Below are 26596 nucleotides of genomic sequence, written 5' to 3' on the forward strand. Positions count from 1 at the left end.
CCGGGGCGGCCTCCAGCGGGAAGCGCGCGCGCGGCGGGATGGGCTGCGGGGCGCCCCGAGCCTGCGAGCCCCCCGACAGCCCCCTGGGCGCGCCGGCCCGCGCTCCCCGACAGCTCCCACGGGCGGCGCGGAGCTAGGCGGCCTTGGGTGCGCACCCACGGGCCTCCCCCCGACACTGCCCCGGCGCCCCACAGCCGCTGCCGCCCGAGGCCCGGGCAGAAGGGACCATGAAAGGTAACCCGCGCCCCCATCCACGCACCCGACTCGCTCCCAGGCGACCCTCCTCCCGCACCCCAACCCCGCTCCCCCCAACCCCAGTGCCCGGAGGAGGCCGGTTCGGGCTTTTCCCGCAGAAGGGCTGAGTTGGGGCTCCTAGGGAAGGGGGTGGGAGGGCAGGAGGGACCCCGGCAAGTGGAGAAGAACCATGCAAGTTGCAAGCCGGCGACCCCCCACCCCTTCCCCTCTGTCCAGTTCTGAGAGTGGCGGATGCTCCCCGAGCCCCTCCAAATGCTTTCAACCCGGGAGAATGAAACCTGCCTTCACTCACCTCCCTCCCCGCCCCCTCCAGGGTGTGTGTGTGGGGGGGGGGGAACCTCTCTGCGGTCCCTGCCCCCAATCAGCCTTCTGCTGGGGTTCTCACCCAGAAACGTGGGGCTCCCTCCTGTGTCCAGCCCCCCAGCCCTGCCCTCAGTCCTTGAAAAGGAGCCTGACCCGGCCCTGAGGTCGGCTCCCCTGTCCTACTCTCACCCCCCAAACTAGAGCACGAGGGTTCCGGCTTGCATCCCGGGTCCGGGCTCGGCAGACTTGGGGCCACCCAAGAGGGCTGATGCTGTTTTGGGTTGTTTGTCCTGTTTTGCTTTGGTTTTGGGTCCCACCGGGTGATGCTCTAGGCTGACTCCTGGTTCTGCACTCAGAAATCATTCCTGGCAGTGCTCTGGGGGCCCTAGGGGATGGGGGGGGGTGGAACCCCAGTCAGCCATGTGCAAGGCAAACACCCTCCCCTCTGTACTGTGGCTCCAGGTCCAAGGCCTGATGTTATTTTGGTTTGGGGACCAGGAGGCCCTGGGACAGAATCTGGTCTCCTGCTTGCAGATCACAGGATGAGCCCAGCCACCCTCTGCCAGGCCCACCTTTGAGGTTTTGAAATGCCAGCCCTGGTGCCTTTCAGTGACCCCACAGCACCCGGGCAGCAGCAGGGGGTCTGCCTCAGCCCCTCACCCTGAGACCCTCATATCTTGATTCCTTACCTGATGCAGAAATGGAAAAGAACCTTGGAGCTCCTCTGCCGACCCTCAGCGGCAACGTGGGTCACTCTTACATGGCACCGTCCGAGGGTCCCTGTGTCGGGAAAGACTCTGCGGACTGACCGCTGGTGGGACCTCACTTGAGGAGGGAAACTGAGGCCCGGGCAAATGTGGCCAGCTTCAGGGCTGAGTTAATGGGTTTGGGCTGCTGTCCTGAACTCATGCCAGGTTCCCTGGGATTCCACACATGTGTCCCTGTGTCCAGGTGACAGAGGTGGGTGCTGAAGAATCTCCCCTGCAAAAAGGGTCCTAGCTCACACACCCCACATCTGCGGCTTCCTGCCTGAGCCCAGCCCCTCTGCTTCCTACTGGCCTCCCCACCTCCAGCACGTGAGCTGGGTGACACGGTGCAAGTGAGTTTGGATGGACCGCAGGAAGTTCTCTGGGTTACAGGGAGGGAGACCTCCCCACCCAGGGCTCCTGCTGTAGACATTGTGTGTAAAGGGGTGGCGGTCTCCTGGCAGTAGAGAGGGGAACGGTGCATGCTGTGATAATGGGACCACGCCACTGTTTGCAGCCCTGCCCAAACAGCCCGCGGAAATCAGAACAAATAGAGACGGGACCACCCTAAAGAGGTGATGGAGGGATGCGTGTGCGGCCCGTGGGAACCCGGCCACGACTCTTCATGTAGAGGCCACAGGCGGGGTGAGACCCAAGTTCAGCTCCTTCCCCCGGGGTTCATCACAGGAACCCTGTGATTTGAGGTTCCGAGAAGCTGCTGAGGAAGCAGAGGGGGCTTGTCTTGGGGTCTTAGCCACTCCCTTCCCGTCATTTCTTGTTCCTAAGCTGCATCTCCCCAAGGGCAGAGTATGGGGGCCTCCTGCCTCCCTTGGAGCTTCAGAGGTGAAGAGCTGGGGGGCAGGAACATCTCGGCATCCTGCTGCCAGGAAGGCAGACAGCCAGGCTCTCCACAGCTCCCTGAGCTAGTGTGGAGGGAGAAACGGGCTTGTTTGTACCCACACGGAAAAGCAAACCCATCCCCTGACCGCCACCCCCGCCCCTCCTCGAGAATGACATCGTTTGGCAAAGGTTGGTCCTCGCCAAAACATGCTCAGCAAAACACGGGTGAGGTGATGTTTGGGTTGGGGCTTGGGGGGACATTTAAACCAGAAAACACGTGTGCTCGGAGCCCGGCCACCTCCAGGGGCAGGTGCCAGCCCGCCCAGCCTGCCCGCCCAGCCGCTGCCACCCAGGCCCTCTGCCTGCCTGCCAGCCGGCCAACCTCCCAGATGGCTGCGTCTCAGGTACCAGCTGGCACCTGGCCCCAGGTGCTGCCCCTGGCTCAGCCGAGAGGCACGGCTGCCACCAAATCCTGCGAGGGCCACCTCAGAGCTGCCCTGCATCCCACTGGGTCATTCAGATGAGAGGCTTGTGGGCCAGGCGAGGCCCCAAGGAGTGAGCTCTGTGTGTGGGAGGTCTGGGTTCAAGCCCCCACCCCCCATGGTCTCCCACGTTCCACCCAGAATAACTCCAGCATAGTTAAAGGTAGCCGACTCCCCAACAAAAGATGAGAAGGAATCCCCCTGCGGGGGTGACTGAAGACGTGGCTACTCAGGGCTCTCCCGCATCTCCCATCTAACTGCTCCCCTCCCTCTCCTCCTGGGTGGTCCCTGGTGCCCCCAGGCAGTGACTCAACCCAGCGCTGGCCTGAGTGGCACTTGGGGAGCGGAAATGACTGCAGGCGAGGTGACTGGATGTCGCTACTGCCTGAGCCCCTCTCGGTCCCCCGGGGAACTGGCCCTCAGCTGCCAGGGACAGGCAGAGCCACACCCTGGGGCCCAGTGAGGGGGGGACTCTCCGTGGCATCAGAGTGGCAGCGGGCAGAGAGGGCGGGCACAGGGAGTGGCCACAGCAGGGAGGCCCCGGGGAAGCCCGCCCTGCAGTGGAGACTCACTCGGGAGGGGGCAGACCTGGTCCCTCAAGGCCTGGCCTGCTCCTGGGAAATTCGGGGTGCTGGAAGGAGCCAGAAGCTAGCAGAGTGGCTGCTGATGTGGCAAATTCACCAAGGACCGGCAAACAGCTGGTTTAGGAGGTTCTGGGGCTCAGATGTCAGAGTTGCTCGGGACCCTCAGACATAACCATGCACCCACCCACACACGAGCACACACGTGCCCACACATGCACATGTGTGCACCCACCCACACGTATACCCCCCCAACACCCCCCCCACGTGCCCAAGTACCCACATGCGCACCCACGCACCCACGCACGTGCACCCACCCACACACCCATGTGCCCACACACCCACACATGCACCCACTCACACATGCAGGCACCCACAGATGTGCGCACACACCCATGCACGCACATGCACACATAACCACGTGCCCATGGACTCACGCACATGCCCATGTACACACGTACCCATGCACACACACTTGCACAAGTGCATGCCATGATTTCCTTGCCTTCTGGCCAGGGTCATGATTATTACTTTTTTAAATTTGGGGGCCACCCTTGTTGGTGTCCAGGAGCTACCTCCGAGTGGGGGGAGTCACTCCCAGTGGTGCTTGCCACTGTGTGGTGTGGGGAAGTGAACCAGGGCCTCCTGCACGCAGACTGCACTGGCCAAGGAACTAGCTGCCTAGCCCAGGCGGGGCTCATTCCAGGAACTGAAGACCCACACCCCAAAGTTATCTTGATGGAAAGGAACGGCCGGCTGGCCCCCAGTTATGAAAATGGAAGCCCCTCGGTACAGCAAAGGAATGGCCGTCCCCTCGGTTGTGGAGGCCAGTTTGGCAGCTTTTGTCCAGAGTGAGCTGTGCTGGGCACTGGCCTCGCACCTCATTCATCCACTTGCCCCTCCCTCATCATGCTTAATTTTGGAAATGTGTGTGTGCATGCGTGTGCCTGTGTGTTTGATCTATTTATGCGTGGGAGTGCGTGTTGTGCGTTCTGGAGCTGAAGGGTCCAGCCTCGCTCTGTCTCTCCAGATCTCTGTCCTCACAGTTGCTTTGGTGAGAGTGTCCTGGCTGTGAAGTCCCTCGGGCTTCTGTGCCGGTAGACCAGTTGATTGTGGCGGCTCTTGGCCGCTGTAACCTTGTACTGTCTTGTAGATGGTCCATATTTTCCTTGTTTTATTTTTTTGTTTGGTTTGCATTCACCTAACACTCCTCAAGAGGCTTGGGGGACGGTAAGAAGTGCCGGAGATTAGTCCTGGGTCACTCTCATGCAAGGCCAGCTCTCTGTCCACTGTCCTGTTGCTCGGGCCCCTCCATGTTTGCTCTAGACCTGCCAATGCATCTGCACTTCAGTGTACATGTCTTCCGCATAAGTGCAGCTAGGAAGCAAGCACGAGTTGATCTTCCTTTTTCCATTTTGTTTTGGAGTCACACCGGGCGCTGCTTGGGGCTTCTTCCTGGCTCTGCACTCAGGAGTGACTCCTGGTCATGCTTGAGGAGACCCTATAGGGTGCCAGGGTGGCCGAGTAGAAGGCAAGAGCCCTCCCCCCTGTACTATCTCTCCTACCTAATACAGAAGTTTATTAGAACTTCCACACGGAGACCTTCACATACCCCTTAGTACAGATTTGTATTATTTTTTAAGGGTTTTGTAATACTCTGTAGCCTGACTTTGTAACAACTTATTGTTATTATTTGGAGAGAGACTTGGGGACCACACTGATGTGCTTGGGGTTTAGTCCTGACTCTGCACACCAGGGTCCCTCTCGGGGATGCTCAGGGGACCTTTTGTGATGAATCAAACTGGGCTCGGCGGCATGTAAGGCAAGTGCTTCCCCCCCACCCCCCGCCCCGTGCTTCGTTTCTGGACTATTTTGCTTCCCCTCCGTGCTGGGAAACCCAGAGCTCGGGCCCAGCTGTTTGTCCTGGAGTGGAATGACATGGCACGGCCTCCTTGCCTCCTTGTCTGGGTCTCCCCTTGGAAGAAAATTCCTCGAAGGGGGATTGCTGAGTCAAAGACACGCTCCTTTGGAGGCGACGACAAGGAGCGCCAAGCGCCTGCAGCCGCCGCTTCGCCCACGCCGGGCTCGTGGTGGCACCTGGAGGGAGGGGAGAGGAAGGCGAGAAATTAGACCCAATGGGCTGGATCTTTCCAGAAACGAAGGAGGTGAGCTCAGCTCGGGAGAATGAGGTGGGCCCGGGAGAGGAATCGTGGAGGGAGGCGGCAACGCTGCAGATGGCAGGACTGGGTGGGGGCCCAACCCGCCCCCTCCCTGGCAAGCTGAGTGCCACGCTGGGTGGATGGGGCACGGAGGGGGCGGAAGGCGATCCCAGAGCTGGAGTAGCAGGGTGCAGGCTGAGCTCCCCCCAAGCGGAGATGGAACTTCGGGATGGGGAACCCTGAGGTCCCAGGCCCCAGAGACCTTTCAACTCACACGGGACCTTCATGCGTGAGAGGTGAGAGGGACCCAGAAGTCAAAGCAGGCGCCCCTCGGGACAGCCACTGCGTGACACTCCATATCATTGCTGTGTCCCCCACCCCCACCCCCAGAGTGCCCATGTTCAGTGGCCAAATGACTCGGAAAAGCACAGAATTAATTAGGCACAGATCAGGCCTTTCTCCCCAGAACTTTCCCATCCTTCTACCATGCTGACAGGGCTGTGTGAGCGGCGGCGTTTCCCACACGTCCTTGGCCGGGAACCGCTTCTCACCAAGAACAGTTTGGAACAAGTGGTCCGTAGGATGTATTCAGAAAAAAAAAACGGATTTGCTGAAAGCTGGGATTGGCCTGCGGCATGATGGATGGAGCTGGGGGGTGGGGCGGGGGGCGGGCTGGGGAAGGAGACCAGGAATGCTGTTAGGATTAAAATCAACCCCTGGCTTGCTGGAGCCAAAGCACAGCACTTACCCTGCTTGGGACAGACCCAGGTTCAGTCCCCAGCACCCCAAGGACCCCACTCCCAGCCCTAGGCATGATCCCTGAGCACAGACCCAGGAGTCAACCCTGAGCACCACCAGGTGTGGCTCCCAAACCCATAAATATCAATAATCCCTGGGGCTGGGGCCATGACTCAGAGGGCTGAGCTCCTGCTCTGCACGTGGGAGCCCTGGGCTTGATCCCCACTACCAGGAGCACGACCTTGAGCACTGTGGAAGGAGCAGCTCCCTGAGCACCACGGGGTATGCCTTTTTTTTGGCATTTTTTAAAAAATTTTTCATTAGTGAAACACCATGAGGCACAGCCGCAGACCCACAAACCCTCGTGCTTGGGTTTCATCTATACAATGATTAAGCACCCATCCTTCCACCAGTGCCCATTCTCCACCACCACGGGCCCCAGTATTCTCCCCCCCATCCCCCCCATCCCACCCTGCCTCTGTGACAGGGCACTCCCCCCCCGCTCTCTCTCTCCCCTTGGGTGCTGTGGTCCGCAAAAGAGGCACCGAGTGGCAATCATGTTCGGTCTATAGTCTACTTTCAGCATGCCTCTCCCATCCTAGGAGGATCCTCCCAACACCCTTTATTTGGTGCTCCCCTCTCCATAGGGGTGTGCCTTTTTCCAGTAAAAGTAATCCTAATTTGAGTGGGGGTCTGGAGTGAAGGTACAGGGGATAGGGCACTTGCCTTTCACGTGCCCAGCAAGGTTTAATCCTTGAGACCCCATTTGGTCCCCCAGTACCACCAGGAGTGATCCCCGAGTGAATAATAAGAATCTGATCAATGGGTCCACCAAGACCGAGATTCTTCCTCCACACAACGGGTCCTCTTCCCGGCTGTTGGGGGGTGTCCCCCAGCAGCTCAGGGTTGGGGGATGTTTCATTCTGACCGTTTTCCATGCGGGGTTGCAGGAAGGGTGGGGAGGGTCCCAGTGTAGAGGGAGCGTGGGTGGGATTTGTGGGTTCAGGGGAGCAGTGGGGAGGGGTCTTGTGTGGTCAGTGGTACCACGCTGCGGGGGACAAGCCGAGTCATTGCACTGCCCTGCGTTGTTCCTGCAAGGGGGACGGGGGTGGGCAGGACATGGCACTGTGTACCAGGGACCCAGCAATGCCAAGCCCACCCCAGTGAGAAAGGAAAGGGGAAGGACAGGTAGGGTGAGGGCCCCTGGGTCCCAGAGAGCTGGGCTGGACCCCTTGGTGCTCCGAGCCCCCAGCCCATCCCCAGTGTAGACGCGGCCGCAGAGGAAGCGGGTTCTGGGGCAAACAACTCAACCATCTTAATTACAGCCTCTCGGGCTGAACACTAGCTAGTCTGGACTTTAAATATAGCCTGGGCTCCAGGAGGGGACCGAAAGCTTTATTTTCCCCGACCCAATGGGCGGGTTTGAAAACCCGCGCTCTGGGAAGTCGGCGGAAGATAATCATCCAAATATGTTCCTTGAAGTTCCCCATGGCTAGCCTTGCCCTCGGCCTCTGAAGCCCGTGACCCCAGTGAGGCCCTGGGAGGGCTGTGGTGGGCCAGTCGGGAAGAGGATGAGCTCCAGGCATCCATGGGCACAGCAGGGTGGGGGATGGCAGGGCCTTTAGAGCCGCTCCACGCCAGCTCTTTGCTTCTGCAGTAAGAGAAGGGCAGGGAGGTGGTCCCTGTCCCTGCCGAACAGCACCCCATGCTGGGCACCTGCATGCGGGCCAGAACAGACATCAGACACTCTCAAGGGACTTCGTTCACCCCTCTAGCGTGGGCATCGGCTGAGAGCGCCTGAGGGGCACAGCAGCTGTGCCCCAACTCTGAGTCTGACATACACTGGCTGGTGAAGATGGGTTTGTGTGTGTGTGTGTGTGTGTGTGTGTGTATGTGTGTGTGTGCGTGCATGCACATGTGTATGTGTGGATGGAGCTAGAACCTAGGGCCATGCAGCCCAGGCACTGCACACAGCCAGGCACGGGGCAGGGCATATGCCTTTGGCTGTTCCCTCTGGCCCGAGCAGCTCTAATCCTGGGACTGGATGATGGGACGGAGGCAGAAAGGCCACAGCTGTATCCCCCAGTCTCATCCTACAACCCCAGTCCAGGATCTGCCTCTGCACCCATGACAGGAGCCTAGGGAACTGCAGGAGCTAAAGAGGGGAGGGCAGGAAGAGCGAGGGAGGGGAGAGAGGGAGAGGGAGAGCAGGAGGGAGTGTAGGGAGGGAGAGAGGAAGAGAAATAAGGAAGGAGAGAAAGGGAGAGGGGGAGGGCTGGAGGGGGAGGGAGAGAGGCAGGGGAGAAGAGTCTGGCCATCACTGCCTCCTGCTCCCCACCCCACCCCTTGCAGCCTCAGCCCCTCCAGGGTCCCACAGTCATCATGTCTGTCCCCTCACCCGCCACCTCCGTGCTCCGAACACCTCCTCTCAAGTCCGCCATGACTGCCATGCAGGACCTCCTTTCAGAGGCCAGCAGATGCCTGCTGTGTCCTGAGCTGAACACTGACAGGAAACTGCCCCTCCCCAGACCAACAAGCTGCCTGCAGCCCAGGGCAGCCTCATGCCTGTGCCAGTTCCGGGGGGCAGGGCAGGAGGGATAGTGCTCCCTGCCCCCACCCCAGTTCTGCTCTGCTCCCCCACTTCCTAGGCTCTGTGCCACCACCCCTTCCCCCGCCAGCATCCCCCAGGCTGGCAGCTCCCATGGTTTAGGGGCTAGGGGTTGTTTTTTGTTTGTTTGGGGGCCACACCTGGTGACCCTCAGGGCCTGACCTTCGGGTTCTGTGCTCAAGGATCACTCCTGGTGGGGCCCTGGGGGTGGATAGAGGGGACCATATGTGGTGCAGGGGATCGAACCTGGGTCGGCAGCGTGCAAGAGCAGGCTTAAGGCTCTCTCCGCTCCCCTCCTGGCAGCCACATCCCAGGCACTGGTTCTTTGTCAGTGAGCACTTCACTGGAGCAGCAGAAACAGCAGGCTGAGAATGGGGCCTCCCTGGGCTGGGAAAGCCTCTCGTGTCCGGGAGCACCGTGACACGGCCCCCCGGAAGCGCCAACACTGGCATGCAGGCGGCTGGCACCTCACACTTGCTCTTTCCTCTCTCTCTCTCTCTCTCTCTCTCTCTCTCTCCTTGAGGTCCCTCAGATCCCGGCGTACCTGGGCTACCACAACCCACAACCTGAGTTTTTGTTTCAATCAGACTCTCACGCTCCCTTTTCTTCCCTTGTTGGTTGCTGGGGTTACAAAGAGGTAAAGTGTGTGTGTAACACTGTGTGTATGTGTGTACATGTGTGTATGTGTGTAAATATGTGTATGCATGTGTTTGAATGTGTGCACATGTGTGTGAATGTGTATATGTGAGCGTGTGTATGTGTGTGAGTGTGTGTAAATGTGTATATATATGTGTTTGAATGTGTGCATATGTGTGTGAGTGTGTATATGTGTGTATGTGTGTGGGTGTATGTGTGTATGTCTGTATGTGTGTGGGTGTGTGTGTATGTTTGTGAGTGTGTGTATATGTGCATGTATGTGTGTGAGTATGTGTATGTATGTGTGTGAATGTGTGTATATGTGTATGTGTGTGAGTGTGTGTATGTGTGTATGTGTGTATGTGTGTGTGTGAGTGTGTGTGTTGGTGGTATTGCAGGTCTAGTTGTAGCACTGTGGCCTCGTTCTTTGTCATACTCACACTCACCCTGCTTGGGGCTCTGGCCCAGCCTCAGCTACAGTGCTCGCATGCATCTGGCCATGGGGGGCTGGATTTCACACCCTCCAGAGAACAGAGCAGAGCTCCCAGGCTCTGCACATGGGTGGCAGCAGAGATGTGACTGGAGGCCTCACGCTTGGAAGGCCAGGATGCTGTTAGCCGGTAACCCATCCTCCAGGTCCCTTTCTGACTCGGAGGATATTTTGTTTGGGTCTTGATTTTAGGGCCACACCTGGCGATGCTCAGGGGTTACTCCTTGCTCTGCACTCAGTAATGACTCCTAGTGGTGCCCGGAGGACCATCAGTGGTTCAGGTCACTGAACCCGGGTCAACTGCATGCAAGGCTAGAGTTTCACAGGCTGCACCATCGTTCTGGCCCCGCCTGAGCCCTCGGGACATGTCAGGTGGATCCTCCATCCATCCTCATCTATGCTTCTCTCCGTCCAAAAATATTTTGCAAAGGTGGAGCCGCTGACACAAAATCAGACTCTTCGAAGGCAGGGGGCTTGGCCTGGGAGATGGGAAGGACGGAGGAAAATTCTTTCCTGCCTCTATCAAGCTGGAGAGTACAGATTCCTGTCTAATCAATTACCTTCTAATCAGTCACAGCCTCTGTGTTCACCAATCGAGCTTCTCTGTCCTACTTCCTCCATCCGCTGACCAGAACAAACTCAGTTTAATACGGATGTAATGAGCTCGGGCTTGCAAAGGGCTTGGCTTGTGCGAGGCTTCACAAATGCTTTGGATTACGGGCTCACTGAAATGAATGAGGCGAGTGATCGATGCATTCCAGACATAGGTAAATGAGGGGACCCCAGGTCCCCGAGCAGGGCTGGAGAGCAGGAAGTCCAGAGGCCTGGAAAGAGAAAAAACCTTTGGGGACAGGGAAAGGCTGTGAGTTACAGGGTTGAGATGTCAGCAGAAGGCAGAGCGCCAGCCCCTCCCAGTGTGGATAAAGCGAAAGCTGACGGGGGGGGGGGGGGGGGGTGGGGGGGGGGGGAGCGGGGCTCCCTTCCCGCTATTTCAGCTCAGTCCAGGACCCGGCCTGATTAATCCCCACTTGCTACCTCTTGCCAAGGTGGGATGGGGGTGGGGACCCGGGAATGAGCCAGGCTTGGACCCCCGCTGAGTGCTTTCCTGCGAGGAGGGTGTCCATGGGCTGGATTTATGTCTTCCCAGATTCCCAGTAAGGCTATAAACAGTAACGTGATGAAATGGGCCTCGGAGCCAGAACAGGGAGGAGACCGGTCCCCGGGGAGCAGGGGGAGAGGAGCCCCCGGGGCGCGGAGAGAATCACAGCCGGCCAGGAAGGCGTTTGTGCTCCAAGGACGGATGAAGGCAGAGTCCCCAGGGCCACCCCCAGCCCACGGGGTCCTGGCTGAGCGCCCCGTGGCTGCAGGGTGAGGCTGGGGTCAGACGAGCAGGAATGGTGACCCTTTGAACAGGACAGACAGACACAGGGTAGTGGCTGGGCAAAAGGCTCATTCTTTCATGGGGGCACACCTGGTTGTTTTCGGGGAGGGGTCTCTCAGTTCCATGCTCAGGGGTCCCTGCCGTGGGGTCTCTGCGGCTCAGCTGGGTCTGGAGAGATTTCCTCACACAGGGTTATTTTTTTAGTTATGTCTTTTCCTGCTTGGGGAACCACACCCGGCAGTGCTCAGGGGTCACTCCTGGCTCTGTACTCAGGGGTCACTCCTGGCAGTGCTCAGGGGACCATCTGTGGTGCCAAGGGTGGAGCTGGGCTTGTCTGCATGCCCGGGATGCCCTTGTCTTCTGGTTGTTGCTTCAAGCAGAGAGACTGATTTCTCAGCTTCTGGAGGGGACCGTCCATTGCCTCAGCCTTCCTGCAGCTCCGGGGCCCACCTCCTGCAAGGCTTGTTCACACGCTTGCTCATGAATGCACACATGTCTACCCCCCACACACACACACAAGATGCATTTGTACATGCACTGTACATCTCTGCCCACGCATGTACACTCCTGTATGTTTGCATGCACAAGAGCACTGTAGGTCTGTCAGCTGCCATCTGGAGTCTGTGCTTTTTTTTTTTTTAATTGAATCACTGTGAGATACAGTTACAAAGATTCCAGGACTGAGTTTCAGTCATATAATGATTGAACACCCATCCCTCCACCAGTGCCTTTCCAACACCAATGTCCCCAGTATCCCTCCTGCCACTCAACCCCATCCCAAGCCCTGCCTCTGCAGTAGGCACCTTCCTTCTTACTCTCTCTCTACTTTGGGCATCATGGTTTGCAATACAGATACTGAGAGGTGTGTATTTTGTGTTTGGGTGTTTTTTTGGGACAGGGACCACACCTAGTGGTGCCCAGGGCTTACTCCGAACTCTGCTTAGGGATCTCTCCAGGAGGGCTCAGGGAACCTTATAGGGTCCCAGGGGGGGGGCTCAAACCTGAGTCAGCAGCATGCAATGCAAGTGCCCTCCCTGCTATACTATAGCTCAGGACCCCTGTGTGTGTTTCTTCTTTTTTCTTTTTCTTTTTAAAAAATGAATCACCATGAGAGAACCAGTTACAAAGTTGTTCATAAATGGGTTTCAGTCATACAACGTTCCAACTCCCATCCCTTCACCAGTGCGCATTTCCCACCACCAACGGCCTCAGTTTCCATCCCACCACCCTTCCCCCAGCCCCTAGCCTGTGTCTATGGCAGCCAACTTCTCTCTCCCCCTCCCCCACCTCCCTCCTCTCCCCGCCTCCCTCTCCCTTTGGGCATTGTGGTTTACCATTTTGCTCGAGTGGGCCCAGTAACGTCTCCATTGTGAGACTTGATGTTACTGTGTTTGGCATATCGAGTACGTCACGGGGAGCTTGCCAGGCTTTGCCGTGCGGGCGAGATACTCTCGGCAGCTTGCCGGGCTCTGGGAGAGGGGCGGAGGAATCGAACTCGGGTCGGCCATGTTGGCTGCATGCAAGGCAAACGCCCTACCGCTGTGCTATGGCTCCAGCCCTGTAGTTTACCATAAAGGTACTGAAAGGTTATCATGGGGGAGCAGGGAGGGCAGTCAGGACAGAGAAAGGACCCCTATGACAACAATAGTTGGAATGATCCCTCTGGACAATAACCGAGTGCTGGAAGGTTCAAGGGCTACACACGATAACCTTTGTGTGTTTTGTGGTTTTTTTTGTTTTCTTTTTGGGTCACACCTGGCTCTGCACTCAGGAATTACTCCTGGCGGTGCCCGTGGGACCATATGGATGCTGGGAATCGAACCTGAGTCTGCCGCATGCAAACGCCCTACCCATTGTGCTATTGCACGAGCCCTAACCTTTGTGTGTTTTTGCACGGGACCACTCCTGGCTGGGGGTGTGGACCTGCAGCACCAGGGGTCGGGGATGGGCATTGAACCCACTGGGCTGGTGCCATTGACTGAGCTGCACTCCCAGCCCTGGGGTGTTTGTGTGAAGAGATTCAGAGGTGCGGCCCTCGAGCTGCTCAGCCTTCAGCCAGACACGGAAGTTCCCCCCACAGCACACACATCCACTCTCTGGGCGCCTGCGGAATTGGAAGTGTTTTCCCAGCCTGTGTGTCCTTCTTGCTGGGGCAGAGCCCAGCGCCCCACCCTCCCTCACCACCGTCTGCAGTGGGCGCTGGTTCCTTTCCCCAGGGTTCCCACAAGAGAGGTCACTCCTTGCTGGCCGGTGTGCATGGGCGGCCCTGGCTGAAGCAGAAAGCCAGTCAGAGCTGGGCTCCGCAGCCCCCAGGAACTCAGGAGTGGAGCTGCGGGTGCTGGACTGGGCACTCAGAGGGTGGACAGAGGGCCTGGCCCTGCTCTGGGAGCCCCAGTGAGACAGCTGAGCAAGGAGTAGCAGTGGAGGTGAAGGGTTTTAATCTGGGGGACCCTCGGCCCATTCCTACTAGCTCCTCGGGGCTTGGAGTCAGTCTCCTGTCGGGGGCCCCCGGGTGGGAGGCAGCCTCCTGCCTCTCAGGGCACCTCTGGGTCCTGGCAAGAGCCCCGAAGCTCCATCCTGCTGAGTCTCAGGCCCCCCAGCTGCTGCGTGCTGGGCAGCAGGGGCTGGGCAGATGCTGCCTGTAAGGACAGGCCTTGTGGCACTTAAACAGCTAGCAAGGGAGGTGACTCTGCCTGCACCGCAGCACCGCAAAGTAAACAGATGAAAGGGAAATAAAGAAAAGCAAACATGCAGCTTCTGCTACTTCTGCTTTTTTTTTTTTTTGGGGGGGGGGGGGGGGCAGCACGCACCTGGCCACATTCAGGGCTTTCTCCTGGCTCTGCTCGGGGATGGCTCCTGGTGGACTAAGGGAACCACATGGGGGATGGAACTCAGGACTGCGGGTGCTTTTTGCTACTTGGACAAATGCCCCAAACACATCAAATCAGGAGTTGAAACTGGTCTGCGCAAGTAAATGTCAGGGAGCAGGGCCTGGGGTGTTATGGCCCCATACTCCCCGAGACAGTGCTCCCCAGGCAATGTAGGGAGGTGCTGTGAAGAGTAGTACCCTAGTCCCTAACCTGTCTCACCACCTGCCTGGGAGGAAAATCAGGACCCCCAGGTGTGGGAGCCCTTTGACCCCCTCCTTCTTATCCCCTCCTTGACTGAGACCCCGGGGCAGGCAGGCACCAGCTGGGGGGATGGTTAGGACGTGGGCCCCGGGGTGGGGGGAGGCTGGGCTGGCCCCACAGGGGTCTGCTGACAGCCCTCACTCACTCCTTCACAGTGAGGTCGGCTGGCGGCGACGGAGATGTCTTATGTGCTGCAGAAGAGGAGCTGGCTGATGAGGACATGGCCTTCCCGGGAGCACAAGCAGGTAAGGGATGAGGGGGCCCGGTTTCCCCTCGGGGCTCAGGACCCCGCCCCTCCAGCCCCTCTACCATGGCGCGCACTTTTCCTAGTCCCTGAACCTTGGCCCCTGGCTCCCTCCATCCAGGTGGAGGACCCCATGGCTGGCTGGCAACTCTGGCTGGGGTTCCAGAAGCAAAAGGACGGGTGGGGGGCAAACTACGGGGGTTTTCCCAAGGGCTTCACTTCCAGTCTCAGGGGTCAGGGAGCAGCAGTAGAGCCCGTGCCTCAAGGGCGTGGCCTGGGCTTAGCACCACATACACACATGCTTGAACACACACATGCATACATAAGGCATGCACACACACACACATGCTTGCATAGATGCATCACACATGCACGTGTGCACATAGATGCACACATGAGGCATGTACACATGTGCTCACACCCATGCATACAAAGGCATGTACACATATGCGTGTACTTGCACATATGCATGGACACACTTGTGTGCACATGCATGCACACACAAGGCATGTACACATGTTATCACACACGTGCACACAACATACACACAAAGGCATGTACACATACACACGTGCTCATGCATATGTATGCACATGCATGCACACACAGACGTGGATACACATACACAGTGCTCATGCATACACGTGCACATGCATGCATGCACACAGGCACATACACACATATGCAAACACACACATACACACACAATAAAAAATCGAGTCTGGGCAAAGCAGGGGTGAAGGAGGAATGCAAGAGCTTCAACACTCAGACCCAGGAAGTCTCCCTACTGGTCAGCCAGAGGGTGAGGTGGGCTGGTGCCCACCAGCAAGGACAGAGGAAGGTCTCAGAGAGTCATGGTCTAGCCCTGGCTTCCCAGAAATCACCAATCCCCTTTGTTCCCAAAAGGTGAGTGCTTGGGGGCACGTGGAGAGAGACTGGGGATGTCCAGCCACAAGGCCCGGCCCCAGCTTCCAGCCACTAGCCCAAGCCCTGCCTTCCTCTGCCTCCCAGGCCAACTAGGCCCTCACTGCAGTCGCTGCCAGCGGAACCTGTCCCTGCACACGTCCGTGCGGATTCTGTACCTCTTCCTGGCCCTGCTCCTGGTGGCCGTGGCCGTGCTGGCCTCGCTGGGTGAGTGTGGCCCCCACTGCCCCTCTGTCTACTCTCCCGGCCCTGCTCAGGGCTCTATCCCCAGCCCTTTGAGTCTCGGGGTCCCCAAACGACATCCTCCTGGCTCGGAAACCATCCCGTGCCCAGCAGTGATCATGCAGTGGGGAGGCATTTGCCTTGGATGAAGCCGACTCGAGTTCGATCCCCGGCACCCCATGTGGTTTCCCTGAGCCATGCCAGCTAGATGACTTCTAAATCTCAGATCAATCATGAGCGAGCAAGGGGGGGGCCCTCTCCTGGGGTCTCCAGATGCATCCGGGGTGCACACCCTTTTCACCTCCAGTTCAGAAGCACTTTTGGAGAAATATCTCTGCTGCCTGCCTTCTACCTCCCAGAATGGAATGAATTTAGCGTGTGTGTGTATGTGTGTGTGTGTGTGTGTGTGTGTGTGTGTGTGTGTGTGTTGGACATCATGTCCAGCAGCATGAAGGAAGGAGTGGAGGTTCACACCCACAGTCCTGGGCAAATCAGGGGTGTCGAGGGCTACAACGCTGCCATCCTTTGCGCTATTTCCCGGCCCCTGAAATCCGTCTGTTAAACAGGACAACATGTATGTTAATTAAGCCACAGCCCAGACTGAGTCATAGTGGTAGGCGGGTGGTGTAGCTGTGTCGCCTCCCAGGGGATCCGCTGGGAAACTAGGGACGAGGTCCTGGGATTGGGCAATTTCTCAGAAACCCCCTTTCGGGGTCTTGGTGAGTATTTCTCAAAGCGTGAGGGGCTGCATCCATGCACCTGCTGCCTCCGGTGGACTCCAAGGTTCCCAGCAGTGCAGGTGAGGGTGTGAGATGGGGTAGGGGAGCAGCCCGGTGCCCCTGGTTGCCCTCAGCTTGGCTAGGTTGCATGGAGAGAAAGGACCAGGTGTCTCCTTCCTCGCCTTCCCCAGCTCTGCCCCCGCCAAGCTCTGAGCCGTCCCGGCCTCTCTCCTGAGGGAAGCCTTGGGTCTGTGTTTTAACAGGCAAGAAGTCAGAGACAAGACTAGGAGTGGGAAGAGGGACACTCCCAAACTGATTTGGGCCCTTTCCAGAACACTCAGGGCCCCTAGAAATCTGCCTTCTGTGAGGGAACACAAAGCGTCCCCTGCCCCCCAGGCACCCAGGGCTGCACCTTGGATTGTGCCGACCACCCAGGGCATCAGCCACTCTGGAAAACACGGAAGATGCTGAGCCACCATGTCCCCAGGTGCCCTCCCAAGGTACCCTGAGAACAAACTTCCCGTTCCAAGGGGCTCCTGGCCTCTGTCCAGGGGACACATGGTCAGTAACCAGCTTTCTGGATATAAAGTTGGGGAGATGGTATAGGAGTTCAGGCACTTGCCTTGCATGTGACCAACTCGGGTTCTATCCCTGGTATCACTAAGGGTTCCCTGATCCCTGCCAGGAGTGAGCCCTGAACACCGCCGGGTATGCCCCCCAAACAAACAAACAACAACAACAACAACAAAAAACCACAAAAAAGAGATCAGCCTGTTTGTGATTTGAAAACACTCTCGTCTGAAAGGGTTTCAGTCCTTCCCCACTGGCGAAAACTCACAGCTGGACCAGCCAGTTCATCATCAATACCTTCTTAGTGCTGGCACCCACCGCTGCTCTAATGCATCGCCCAGTGCCGGCGAAGCCAGCGCAGGCCAAGCAGGCCCGTGCATGCCAAGGAGCCGGAAACAGGCCGAGTGAGTCACTGACATTCCCCATCCCAGGGCGAGGCCCGCGCTCTCGTCTGCACATCAGGGACCCGCGCCAGAGTTCTCCTTCCCCCAGATCATCACCTCTGGGTAGGACCTGGACTTTTTTTTTTCTCGAAGCTTCTCTGGGCGACCCTCTTCCCCATCAGGTACCACCAGCGTTGAAGATCACTGATTTCAAGAACGCTCCCAGTGCCTCACCCTTGTTTGGCTACCCCATCTGCTAACTCACGTCACAGGGCTGGGCCGCCCAGAGCCAGCAGAATCTTGGCTCGGAGAAGGAGCAGCTGCGGTGAGGAAGGTGGAGGGAGCCTGGTCAGTCCTGCGGAACCTCAGCGCCCAGCTCCTGGGGTCACTGGCGCCCAGCTTCAGGTGCCCCAGACTTGAGCCCGGCGGAGAGGGAACACTGGTGGCCGAGGGTCCATGCAAGGCCCTCATCGTGTTGGCCTTTATGACCAGAGCCCATTGGCTAGAGCCCATCCCACCCCTAGCAGAGGGGCAAACACACAGTCTCAGAGAGAAGAGCATTTGGAACGTGCTCCCCAGGCCTGGGGTGGGTAAATGTCTATTTGGGTCATTTGGGTATTTATAAAGTTGTCCCTGGGCCACGTACCAAGGAGGCAGAAAAGCACATGCGTGTCCCATCATGCCCCAGGGCCAGGTGCCATGATTTTCCACGTGCTGGACATTTCCCAGCCCTGCTCCAGGCCAAGCACTGCCCTGCACTTCGGCATGAGCTGCTGAATTAAAGGTCAGCCTTGTCCTGGCCACCATCTGAGGCAGGGAGGAGCTGAAGTTTCCTGGGAAGAGCTGGATGGACGAAGGCTGCAGATTTACAGGCCACACACGGTCGTGTCCCAACCAGGCAGTCCATTCGAGAGCAAATGCAGTCAGAGCTGCCCCATAAATGCACACGTGGGGCTGCGTTCCCGGAAACGGGCCCGGGCCCAGCTTCAGCCCTGCGTGCTGTGTTGCATGCGTCATTGGCACGGAACTGTTGAAAAAGCATCTGAAACCAGCTGGACTCATGGAGGGGGGCGAAGAGAGATACACCAGGTGGATTTGATGGTAGATAAAAAGACAAAATGGGAGGCTGGGAAGATTGCATAGCAGGAAGGCATTCGCCTTGTCCGGGACCCCGATTTGGTCCCTGGCATCACATAGTGTCTCCTAGATACGCTCAGGAGTGAGCCCTGAGCATACCCGGGTGTGGCCCAGAAACCAAACATTTATAAAAGATAAAATGGGCAGGCAGCTGTACATAAGTAAGTAAATATTCATAGACGGAGAAATAAATAGATGAGAAAATAGCTGACAGATGTATGATAAATATTCATGAGCATAAATGTGCGTTGTCGAGTGGCGGTATTGGCACCCGTGTTCACTAAGTGTTCTGTTTGGAAAAAATGTTTAAAGAACTGTTTTTTCCTAAAACTCATGAAGTTTTTTTTTGAAAAGGGTGTTTGGACCACACCCGGCAGTGTGGCAGTACTCGGGGCCTCTTCATTCTGGCTCTGTGCTCAGGGGTCACTCCTGGTGGGTCAGGGGATCCCAGTGCCAGGGTTGGAACTGCGTCAGCCACGTGCAGAGCGAGCACCTTCCCCGCTGCATTGTCTCTCCAGCCTAACTGATGGTTTTGTTTGTTTGTTTGCTTTTGGGGTCACACCCAGCCACACTCAGGGGTTACTCCTGGCGGTATTCAGGGGACTATATGGGGTGCCAAGGATTGAACCCAGGTTGGCCGTATATAAGGCAAACACTCTCCCGCTGTGCTATCATTCTGGCCCAACTTATGCTCTAACAATGGCACCAACATGTAACTGTTTAGACTGGCAGTGCTGCCTCCAGAGCACCGGGATCCTGATCCCTCCACCAACGTCCCAGGACCCCCCACCCACTCATCCCCAAGCCTTCTCCTTACTCCTCCCACCATTCCGCTCCCTCTGTCTCTCACCAAGACTAGGAGTTCTCTACGTTGACAATTTTCTTCTTAATCATTGAATGTTGGAAAAAGAAAAAGAAACGAAAGTTTCCTCTATACACACATATGTATGTGGGTTGAGTATTTTGGGGGAAGGGGCATTAGTGGGTCCTCCCAAGTGATGTTCCGGCTATCCAGAGGCCCCGCTGACAATTCTAGGTCAAGGAAGATGAGGATTCTTTGCAAGAGCCTGAGAAATTGGTTCTGTCCTCGAGCCTGAAGTGTTGGGGTCTCAGGGACTACACATGGCAGTGTTGGAATTTTGGGGGCCACACCTGGCTCTGTTGGGTTCTCCAGGGTCACATCTGGCTGTGTTGGCGCCTCTGGGGTCACACCTAGCTATGTTGGGGTCTCGGTGGTCACATCTGGCCACGTTGGAGTCTCTGGGGTCATACCTGGCAGTATTGTGGTCTCCAGAGTCACACCTGGCAGTATTGGGATCTTGGGGGCCACACCTGGCTGTGTTGGGGTCTCCAGGGTCACATCTGGCAATGCTGGGATCTCGGGGCCACACTTGGTGGTGTTTGGGTCTCCAGGGCTATTCCTGGCCATGTTGGGGTCTCCGGGACCACACCTAGCAGTGTTGGGGTTTCTGGGGACACACCTAACAGTTTTGGAGTCTCTGGGGTCACATCTGGCAGTGTTGGGGTCTCTGGGGTCACATCTGGCAGTGTTGGGGTCTCCGGGGTCATACCTGGCAGTGTTGGGGTCTCCGGGGTCACACCTGGTGGTGTTGGGGTCTCAGGGGCTGCATTCAGGTCTGCTCCGAGGACCACTCAGAATCAGTCAGAGCAGCTGCATGTGTCGCCAAGGGCCCTAACTGTGCACTGTCTCCCTGGCCTCTACATGCCTGCACATGTTGGCACCCATCCATCTGTCCATCCGTCCATCAATTTAGGAGAGCTCTAAAGAGATCTCTCTGGAACCACAGGGAGGGGGTGACCCAATGGTCTCGGCAGTTTAAGGCACCAACACTGGCCGTATGGAACTCCTCCCTGACCACAATGGTAAGCTGGTTTGGGGGTGCAGAGGAAACGCCCCTCAGAGAGCCTCTGGCCGCCCTGTGTCTCACTTCTGTCCCCTGCAGTCTTCAGGAAAGTGGACTCTCTCTCAGAAGACGTCTCGCTGGCACAGGCCGTGTACGACAAGAAGCTCCTGTCCGTGCAGGAGAGTCTCCAGGGCTTGGGTATGTGTCTGGGCCAGTGGCTAAAGGGAGGCTCGTGGCAGCTGGGGTGCGGGGAGGGGCCTCTGTGTCCTGGTCCAGCAGGAAGCGGCTGGGGACTTGGAGGGTTCTGGGGGCCAGGCTGGCTGTTCACCCAGAGCCTCTAGGCAGAGCACAAAGACCAAGGCAACCAGTGACCAGGAAAGCCTTAGGGGCAGGAAATCTATGTTCGTAGGGGTCCCCCCAGCTGTGCTCGGGGGCCACGGGGGAGCGGTAGGGGGCGAGTGGGGATCAAACTCAGGTCTCCCACTTTACCTATCTCCTGATCCTGAAATGATTTACTTGGGGTGACTCCCAGTGGTGCTTAGGAACCTACAAGGTGTTGGAGATGAAATTGGGGCTCAACATGTCAAGTAAGGGCACCGCCATTTGAACCCGGTCTGGGTCAAAGAAAAAATTGGTGGGCCAGAGCAATAGAACAGTGGGTAGGGCGTTTGCCTTGCATGTGGCCAACCCCAGTTCAATCCCATCTGGTCCTCCGGGCACAGCCTGGGGTAATTCCTGAATGCAGAGCCAGGAGTAAGTCCTGAGTATTGCCGGGTGTGAGCCCCTACCCCCCAAAAAAGAAGAAAAAGGGATTGGGTTCTAGTAACAAGCTGGACGCTGCTGGCTGGCCCCTTCTCTGCCTCGTCACTTCTTGGTCCCAGTGGGGGAGAGACCCCACTCCTTCCTCCCCATGCTATGGTGAGAGGCTCAAATAAGTAAACAGACAGAAAAATATAAGCCCACACCCAGGTGTGCTTAGGGCTCAGCCCTAGTGAGGCTTGGGGGCCCTATGGGATCCCAGGGATTGAACCCTGGTCGTCGCATGCGAAGCAATAAACTACCTGCTGTTCTTCCACTCTGGCCCTGGGAAAGGAATCGATAAAGAGGTTACCTCACAGCGGGGAGGGCACTTGGCTTGCATGCGATTGAGCCAGATTTGATCCTCGGCATCCCTTATGATCCCCTGAGCACCGGCAGGAGTGGTCCCTGATGTAGAGCCAGGGGTGACCCCTGAGCACCACCGGGCATGGCCCCAAAGCTGAGATATATATGTTTATAAAGTGTCAAAGGGAGGTTCTCGGCAACCTTGGGAAAGTTGTGGGCAATGTCTAGGGGGTTTGGTGGCAAGAGGGACAAAGCGTCCTGACTCCTGCCTCTTGGGGGATGGAAAGATATTTGGTGGATGGAGGCTGGTCAGTGATCGGGCTGAGCATAGGCCTCGCATGCTGGGGGCCAGGCTTCATTCCCATCCCCGCATGGTCCCCTGATCATAGCCAGGAGTGAGCCCCAGCATATCCGCCTGTGACCCCCAGACAAATCTACAAAATGTTTGGTAAAAATAGTTAAGGTGGGGGCTGGAGCGATAGCACAGTGGGTAGGGCATTTGCCTTGCAAGTAGCTGACCCGGGTTCAATTCCCAGCATCCCTATATGGTCCCCCAAGCACCTCCAGGAGTAATTCCTGAGTGCAGCACCAGGAGTAACCCCTGTGCATTGCTGGGTGTAACCCAAAAAGAAGAAAGAAGTCGAGGTGGCCAAGCTGTTTGGGGAGGGAGCTCCCTGCAGGACAGGGGGCAGACATGGAGCAGGGGTCCATTTGGTACCCACTGTGCTCTGAAATTGCGTTTTTGTTCTAGGGTGGCGGCCGGTGGTGCTCAGGGGTTACTCTTGGCTCTGTTCAGGAGTCACTCTTGATAGGGCTCAGGGGACCATACTCAGTGCTGGGGACGGATCCTGGGTGGAGGTGACTGTGGCCACAGGCGAGGAAGCACCTTCTCCTTCACGCTAAGAGCCCCATGTGCTGGTCAGGCGCTGCATGTGCCACTAAGCGCCTCCGTCCTCACACAACTACTTCAAAACACTGTTCCCTTTTTCCTCAAGATCTGCAGGGCCCCAGCAACTGCTCTTTCTGCCAGGAGGCTGGTCAGCTGGGCCAGGAGATCCGAAAGCTGCAGGAGGAGCTGGAGGGTCTTCAGAAGCTGCTCCTGGCCCAGGAGGCCCAGCTGGGCCAGACGTCCCAGACCCACGAGCTCCTGTCCTCCACCAGCACTCAGATCTCGCAGGAGATGGGCATCTGCTCCTTCTCCGTCCAGCAGGTCAATCAGTCCCTGGGGCTCTTCCTGGGCCAGGTGCGAGGCTGGCGGGCTGCCACCACGGGCCTGGACCTCTCGCTGAAGGACCTCGCGCAAGAGAGCTACGATGTCAGGGCAGCCCTGCAGCAGATCAACTTCACGGCCGGGCAGACGTCCGAGTGGATCCACGGCCTGGGCCGGAAGACGGATGAGGAGAGCCTGACACTGCAGCGGATGGTCACGGACTGGCAGAACTACACGCGGCTCTTCGGCAGCCTGCGGGCCACGTCGGCCAAGACAGGGGAAGCTGTGAAGAGCATCCAGGCGGCCCTGGGCGCGTCCTCTCAGCGCATCGGCCAAAATGCGGAGAGCGTCCACGACCTGGCGCTGCAGGTGACCGGGCTGCAGCTGCAGCTGGACAACATCTCGTCCTGCCTGGACGACCACGAGGAGAACATGCATGACCTGGAGTACCATGCGCGCTACGCGCAGAACCGCACGGCAGAGCGCTTCGAGACGCTGGAGGGCCGCATGGCCTCACACGAGACCGAGATCGGCACCATCTTCGCCAACATCAACGCCACCGACAGCCATGTGCATAGCATGCTCAAATACCTGGACGACGTGCGTCTGTCCTGCACGCTGGGCTTCCACGCCCACGCCGAGGAGCTCTACTACCTGAACAAGTCCGTGGCCCTCATGCTGGGCGCCACCAACCTGCTCCGAGAGCGCCTGGGCCTGCTCAGCGTGCGCCTCGACTTCGACGTCCGCAACCTGTCCCTGGTCATGGAGGAGATGAAGGCCGTGGACACGCGGCACGGGGAGCTTCTCCGCAACGTCACCATCCTACGAGGTGAGAGTTGGAGGGGGTGGGGGGGAGGGGGAGGGTCCTGGGCATCCTCACCTAGCCACCTGCCTCCCTGCTCAGAGATCAGCTGAAGACCACCACACTGGGCAGGGGGCAGGGTTCAGGGCTGACTCCTGGCTCTGTGCTCAGGGTGCAGTCCTGGTGGGCTCCGGGGGACCCTTGGGGATGCTGGGGATAGAACCCAGGTGGGCTGTGTGCAAGGCAAGAACCCTCCCCACTCTGCTGTCTCCAGTGTCGTGGTCTGGTCTGGGGTCCACAGCTGGTGGTGCTCAGAGCTGGCTCCTAGCTCCCAGAGATCACTCCCGGGGTATTTGGGGAGACTCTAGAAGGTGTTGGGGATCGGACCCGGGTCATTCATGTGCAAGGCAAGGGCCCGCCCCACTGTATTATCTCTCTGGCCCAAGATGAGGGGGCAGAGTCACATCCTAGAATAATATCGGTTCGTTCACGATTGGCTCAGATTGGTTTTTCAATTCTTGACACTATATGGACACTAATGCCATGTGGCGAAGTTGTCAGAGCACTGCTGTAGTCGGATTCAGGCTGAAGTCCTGGCGAGGAGTGCCCAGCTGCTGGACAGTTTACAGACAGTCACCCTTGAACCACACAGGTTGCAGCTGAAAGGGCCCCTGGAGACACAGATTTTTTTTTCTCCATATAGACCCAGGTACAGTGACTCTACAAATGGAGTTTCTCTCCTTTTTTAAAATCAATGATTTTATTTATGTAATTAATTAATCTTGGTTTGAGGGCCACACTGGGAGGTGCTCAAGGCTTATTCCTGGCTCTGTGCTCAGAGATGACTCCTGGCTCTGGGCTGAGGGATCACACCTGGCTCAGTGCTCAAGGCTAACTCCTGGCTCTGTGCTCAGGGCTCACTCCTGCCTCTGTGCTCAGGGCTGACTCCTTGCTCTGTGCTCAGGGCTCACTCCTGGCTTTCTGCTCAGAGATCATTCCTGGCAATTCCTGTGGTGCCAGGGATCCAACTTAGATCTGCCATGTGCAAGGCAAGCACCCTAACTGCCATACTATCTCTCTGATTTTATTTTTTTTATTCTCCTATTTTTTAATGTCTGTTATCACCAGCCCAGTGGTGCTCAGTAGCTGCTCCTAGCTCATTGCTCAGGAGTGGGTCCATGTGTCGCTGGGGATCAAATCCAGACCCTGAGTGGCCGGAGGAAGCCAGAGCACTGCCACAGCAGGCTGTCCCCACCCCTAGGAGGCCAATGGTGTAGGCATCCCACTTCCCACCCTGAGTCGCCTCCCTCTGTGGGGCATGAACTGGCCCTGACGGAGCTGACCCTCTGGTGCCCACTTCAGGAGGTGACGGAGACATTCGCCAACACTGTTGCTTAGCACAGCCCAGGAAGAGGGGGGAGGGGAGCAGAGCGGGGGATGCGCTGGGGCGGGCACGCAGTCTGGAATGACGGCCCTGGGTCTGAACCCCACAGGGCACAACCTCTGCAGCACCCTGGGCTGTAACCTTGGGGCTTCCCGGCACTGCTAAGAGAGAGAGGGGATAGCAGAGGAGGAAAGCCCCAGTGGGCTCAGCTGGGATCACACTGCAGTCCCGGGGCCGGGCACGTTAGCCCCTGCGTCCAGCAGCCCAGGCCCCTCTCAGCACCTGCTGCCTCAGACCCCCAAGCCTGCATGTCTCTAACCTGCTGCCCCCCCCCCCCCCCCCGGGCTGACCCCATCTCTTCTCCCCGCAGGTGTCCCCGGGCCTCCAGGACCAAGAGGACTCAAGGGTGACGTGGGCGTGAAGGGACCCGCCGGTGGCAGAGGATCCAAAGGAGACCCAGGCAGCTTGGGCCCCCCTGGGCTGCAGGGGCCACAGGGACAGTCAGGGGACCCTGGACCTGTGGGGGAGCGAGGACCCGGGGGCCCGCGAGGTTTCCCCGGCCTCAAGGGCTCAAAAGGCAGCTTTGGAGCAGGGGGACCCAGAGGGCAGCCGGGTCCCAAGGGGGATGTGGGACCCCCAGGCCCACAGGGGCCCCCCGGACCTCCTGGGGCCCCTGGGCCTCAGGGAAAGCCGGGCCTGGCCGGGAAGATGGGGCGGCCAGGCTATCCCGGGCCCATGGGGCCCAAGGGGGACCCGGGCATCCAAGGCTATCCCGGGCCTGTCGGGTCCCCAGGTCCTCCGGGAGGCCAGAGTGGCTACTGAGGAGGGAGGGGGGGCCCGGTGGGGGCTGCTGGTGCCCACAGCTGTGGGGAGTCCCCCAGGCATGTCCCCAACCCTTGGGTCTCCCAAGATGAAGCACATTTCCAGAGGCCAGTGGGTGTCCCCTGGTGGGCAGGAGGAGAGGGCAGGGGACCCTTCCAGTGATGGAGCCTGCCAGGGGGCGCTGCCTCCGGGAGGCCCAGCCTCTCTCCCACTTTCAGGGCGGCCGTGCCCCCCTGGGCACCCCACGCCGGCAAAGACCAGGAGAAGCTTTGCAGCAGGTTTGGATGCAAACTCGGGGCGTGAGGACACACCCGTGGACACGACACCTGGGGACCCGAACCTGGGAGAGAGGACGCCCCGTCTCAGCCCCTCAAGCAACACCCCTCACCTCCCTCCTCTCTCAGGGGCATCTGAGAAGGGGTCCGAGCAGGAACACTCTGGAACATTCTGGAACATTCTGCCTCAGAGCCAGCCAGCTGGGAAGCAGAGGAGGCCCCCCTCGGAGGTCACAGGGCAGGCCGGAGGAGATGGGGACTCAGCATGGCCTCCTGGGCAGGTGGGGCGGCTGGGCCCCCCGATACACTGGCCACCCCAGGCCCAGGGAAGCCTTGGGGTATCCTGTCCCCACCCCCCGCTCTGGGGCAGGCGTGCAGCTGGCTTGTGCGCCCCTGGCCTCGTAACCCCGTGTGCTGCTGAGACGCAATTAGCACCCCAATAAAGGGCTGTTTCTAGGAAGGACGTGTCTGCTGGTCCTTTAGGCTGGGCCCCGGGGCATGATTCTGGGGCCGGCTCCCGGCTGGCCTCAGAGGAGCCAGAGGGGGCTTCCGTCCTCTTGCGTGAGGACCCTGTGCTCAGCAGTG

The 26596-nt window shown here is 58.3% G+C and overlaps 1 protein-coding gene across 1 annotated transcript; it reads left to right on the forward strand.

The window, feature by feature from the left end:
• SCARA3 (scavenger receptor class A member 3) lies at positions 1-26385 on the forward strand. Its single transcript, XM_056114145.1, has 6 exons — positions 1-234; positions 14506-14595; positions 15606-15725; positions 20514-20612; positions 22514-23557; positions 25285-26385. Exons 1-6 carry the CDS (start codon positions 228-230, stop codon positions 25734-25736), a joined length of 1812 nt encoding a protein of 603 aa, XP_055970120.1. The 5' UTR covers positions 1-227; the 3' UTR covers positions 25737-26385.
• Positions 26386-26596: the final 211 nt, after the last annotated feature.

Source organism: Sorex fumeus, unplaced genomic scaffold (genome assembly GCF_029834395.1).
Source record: "Sorex fumeus unplaced genomic scaffold, SorFum_2.1 ptg000024l, whole genome shotgun sequence".
Lineage (NCBI taxonomy): Eukaryota > Metazoa > Chordata > Mammalia > Eulipotyphla > Soricidae > Sorex > Sorex fumeus.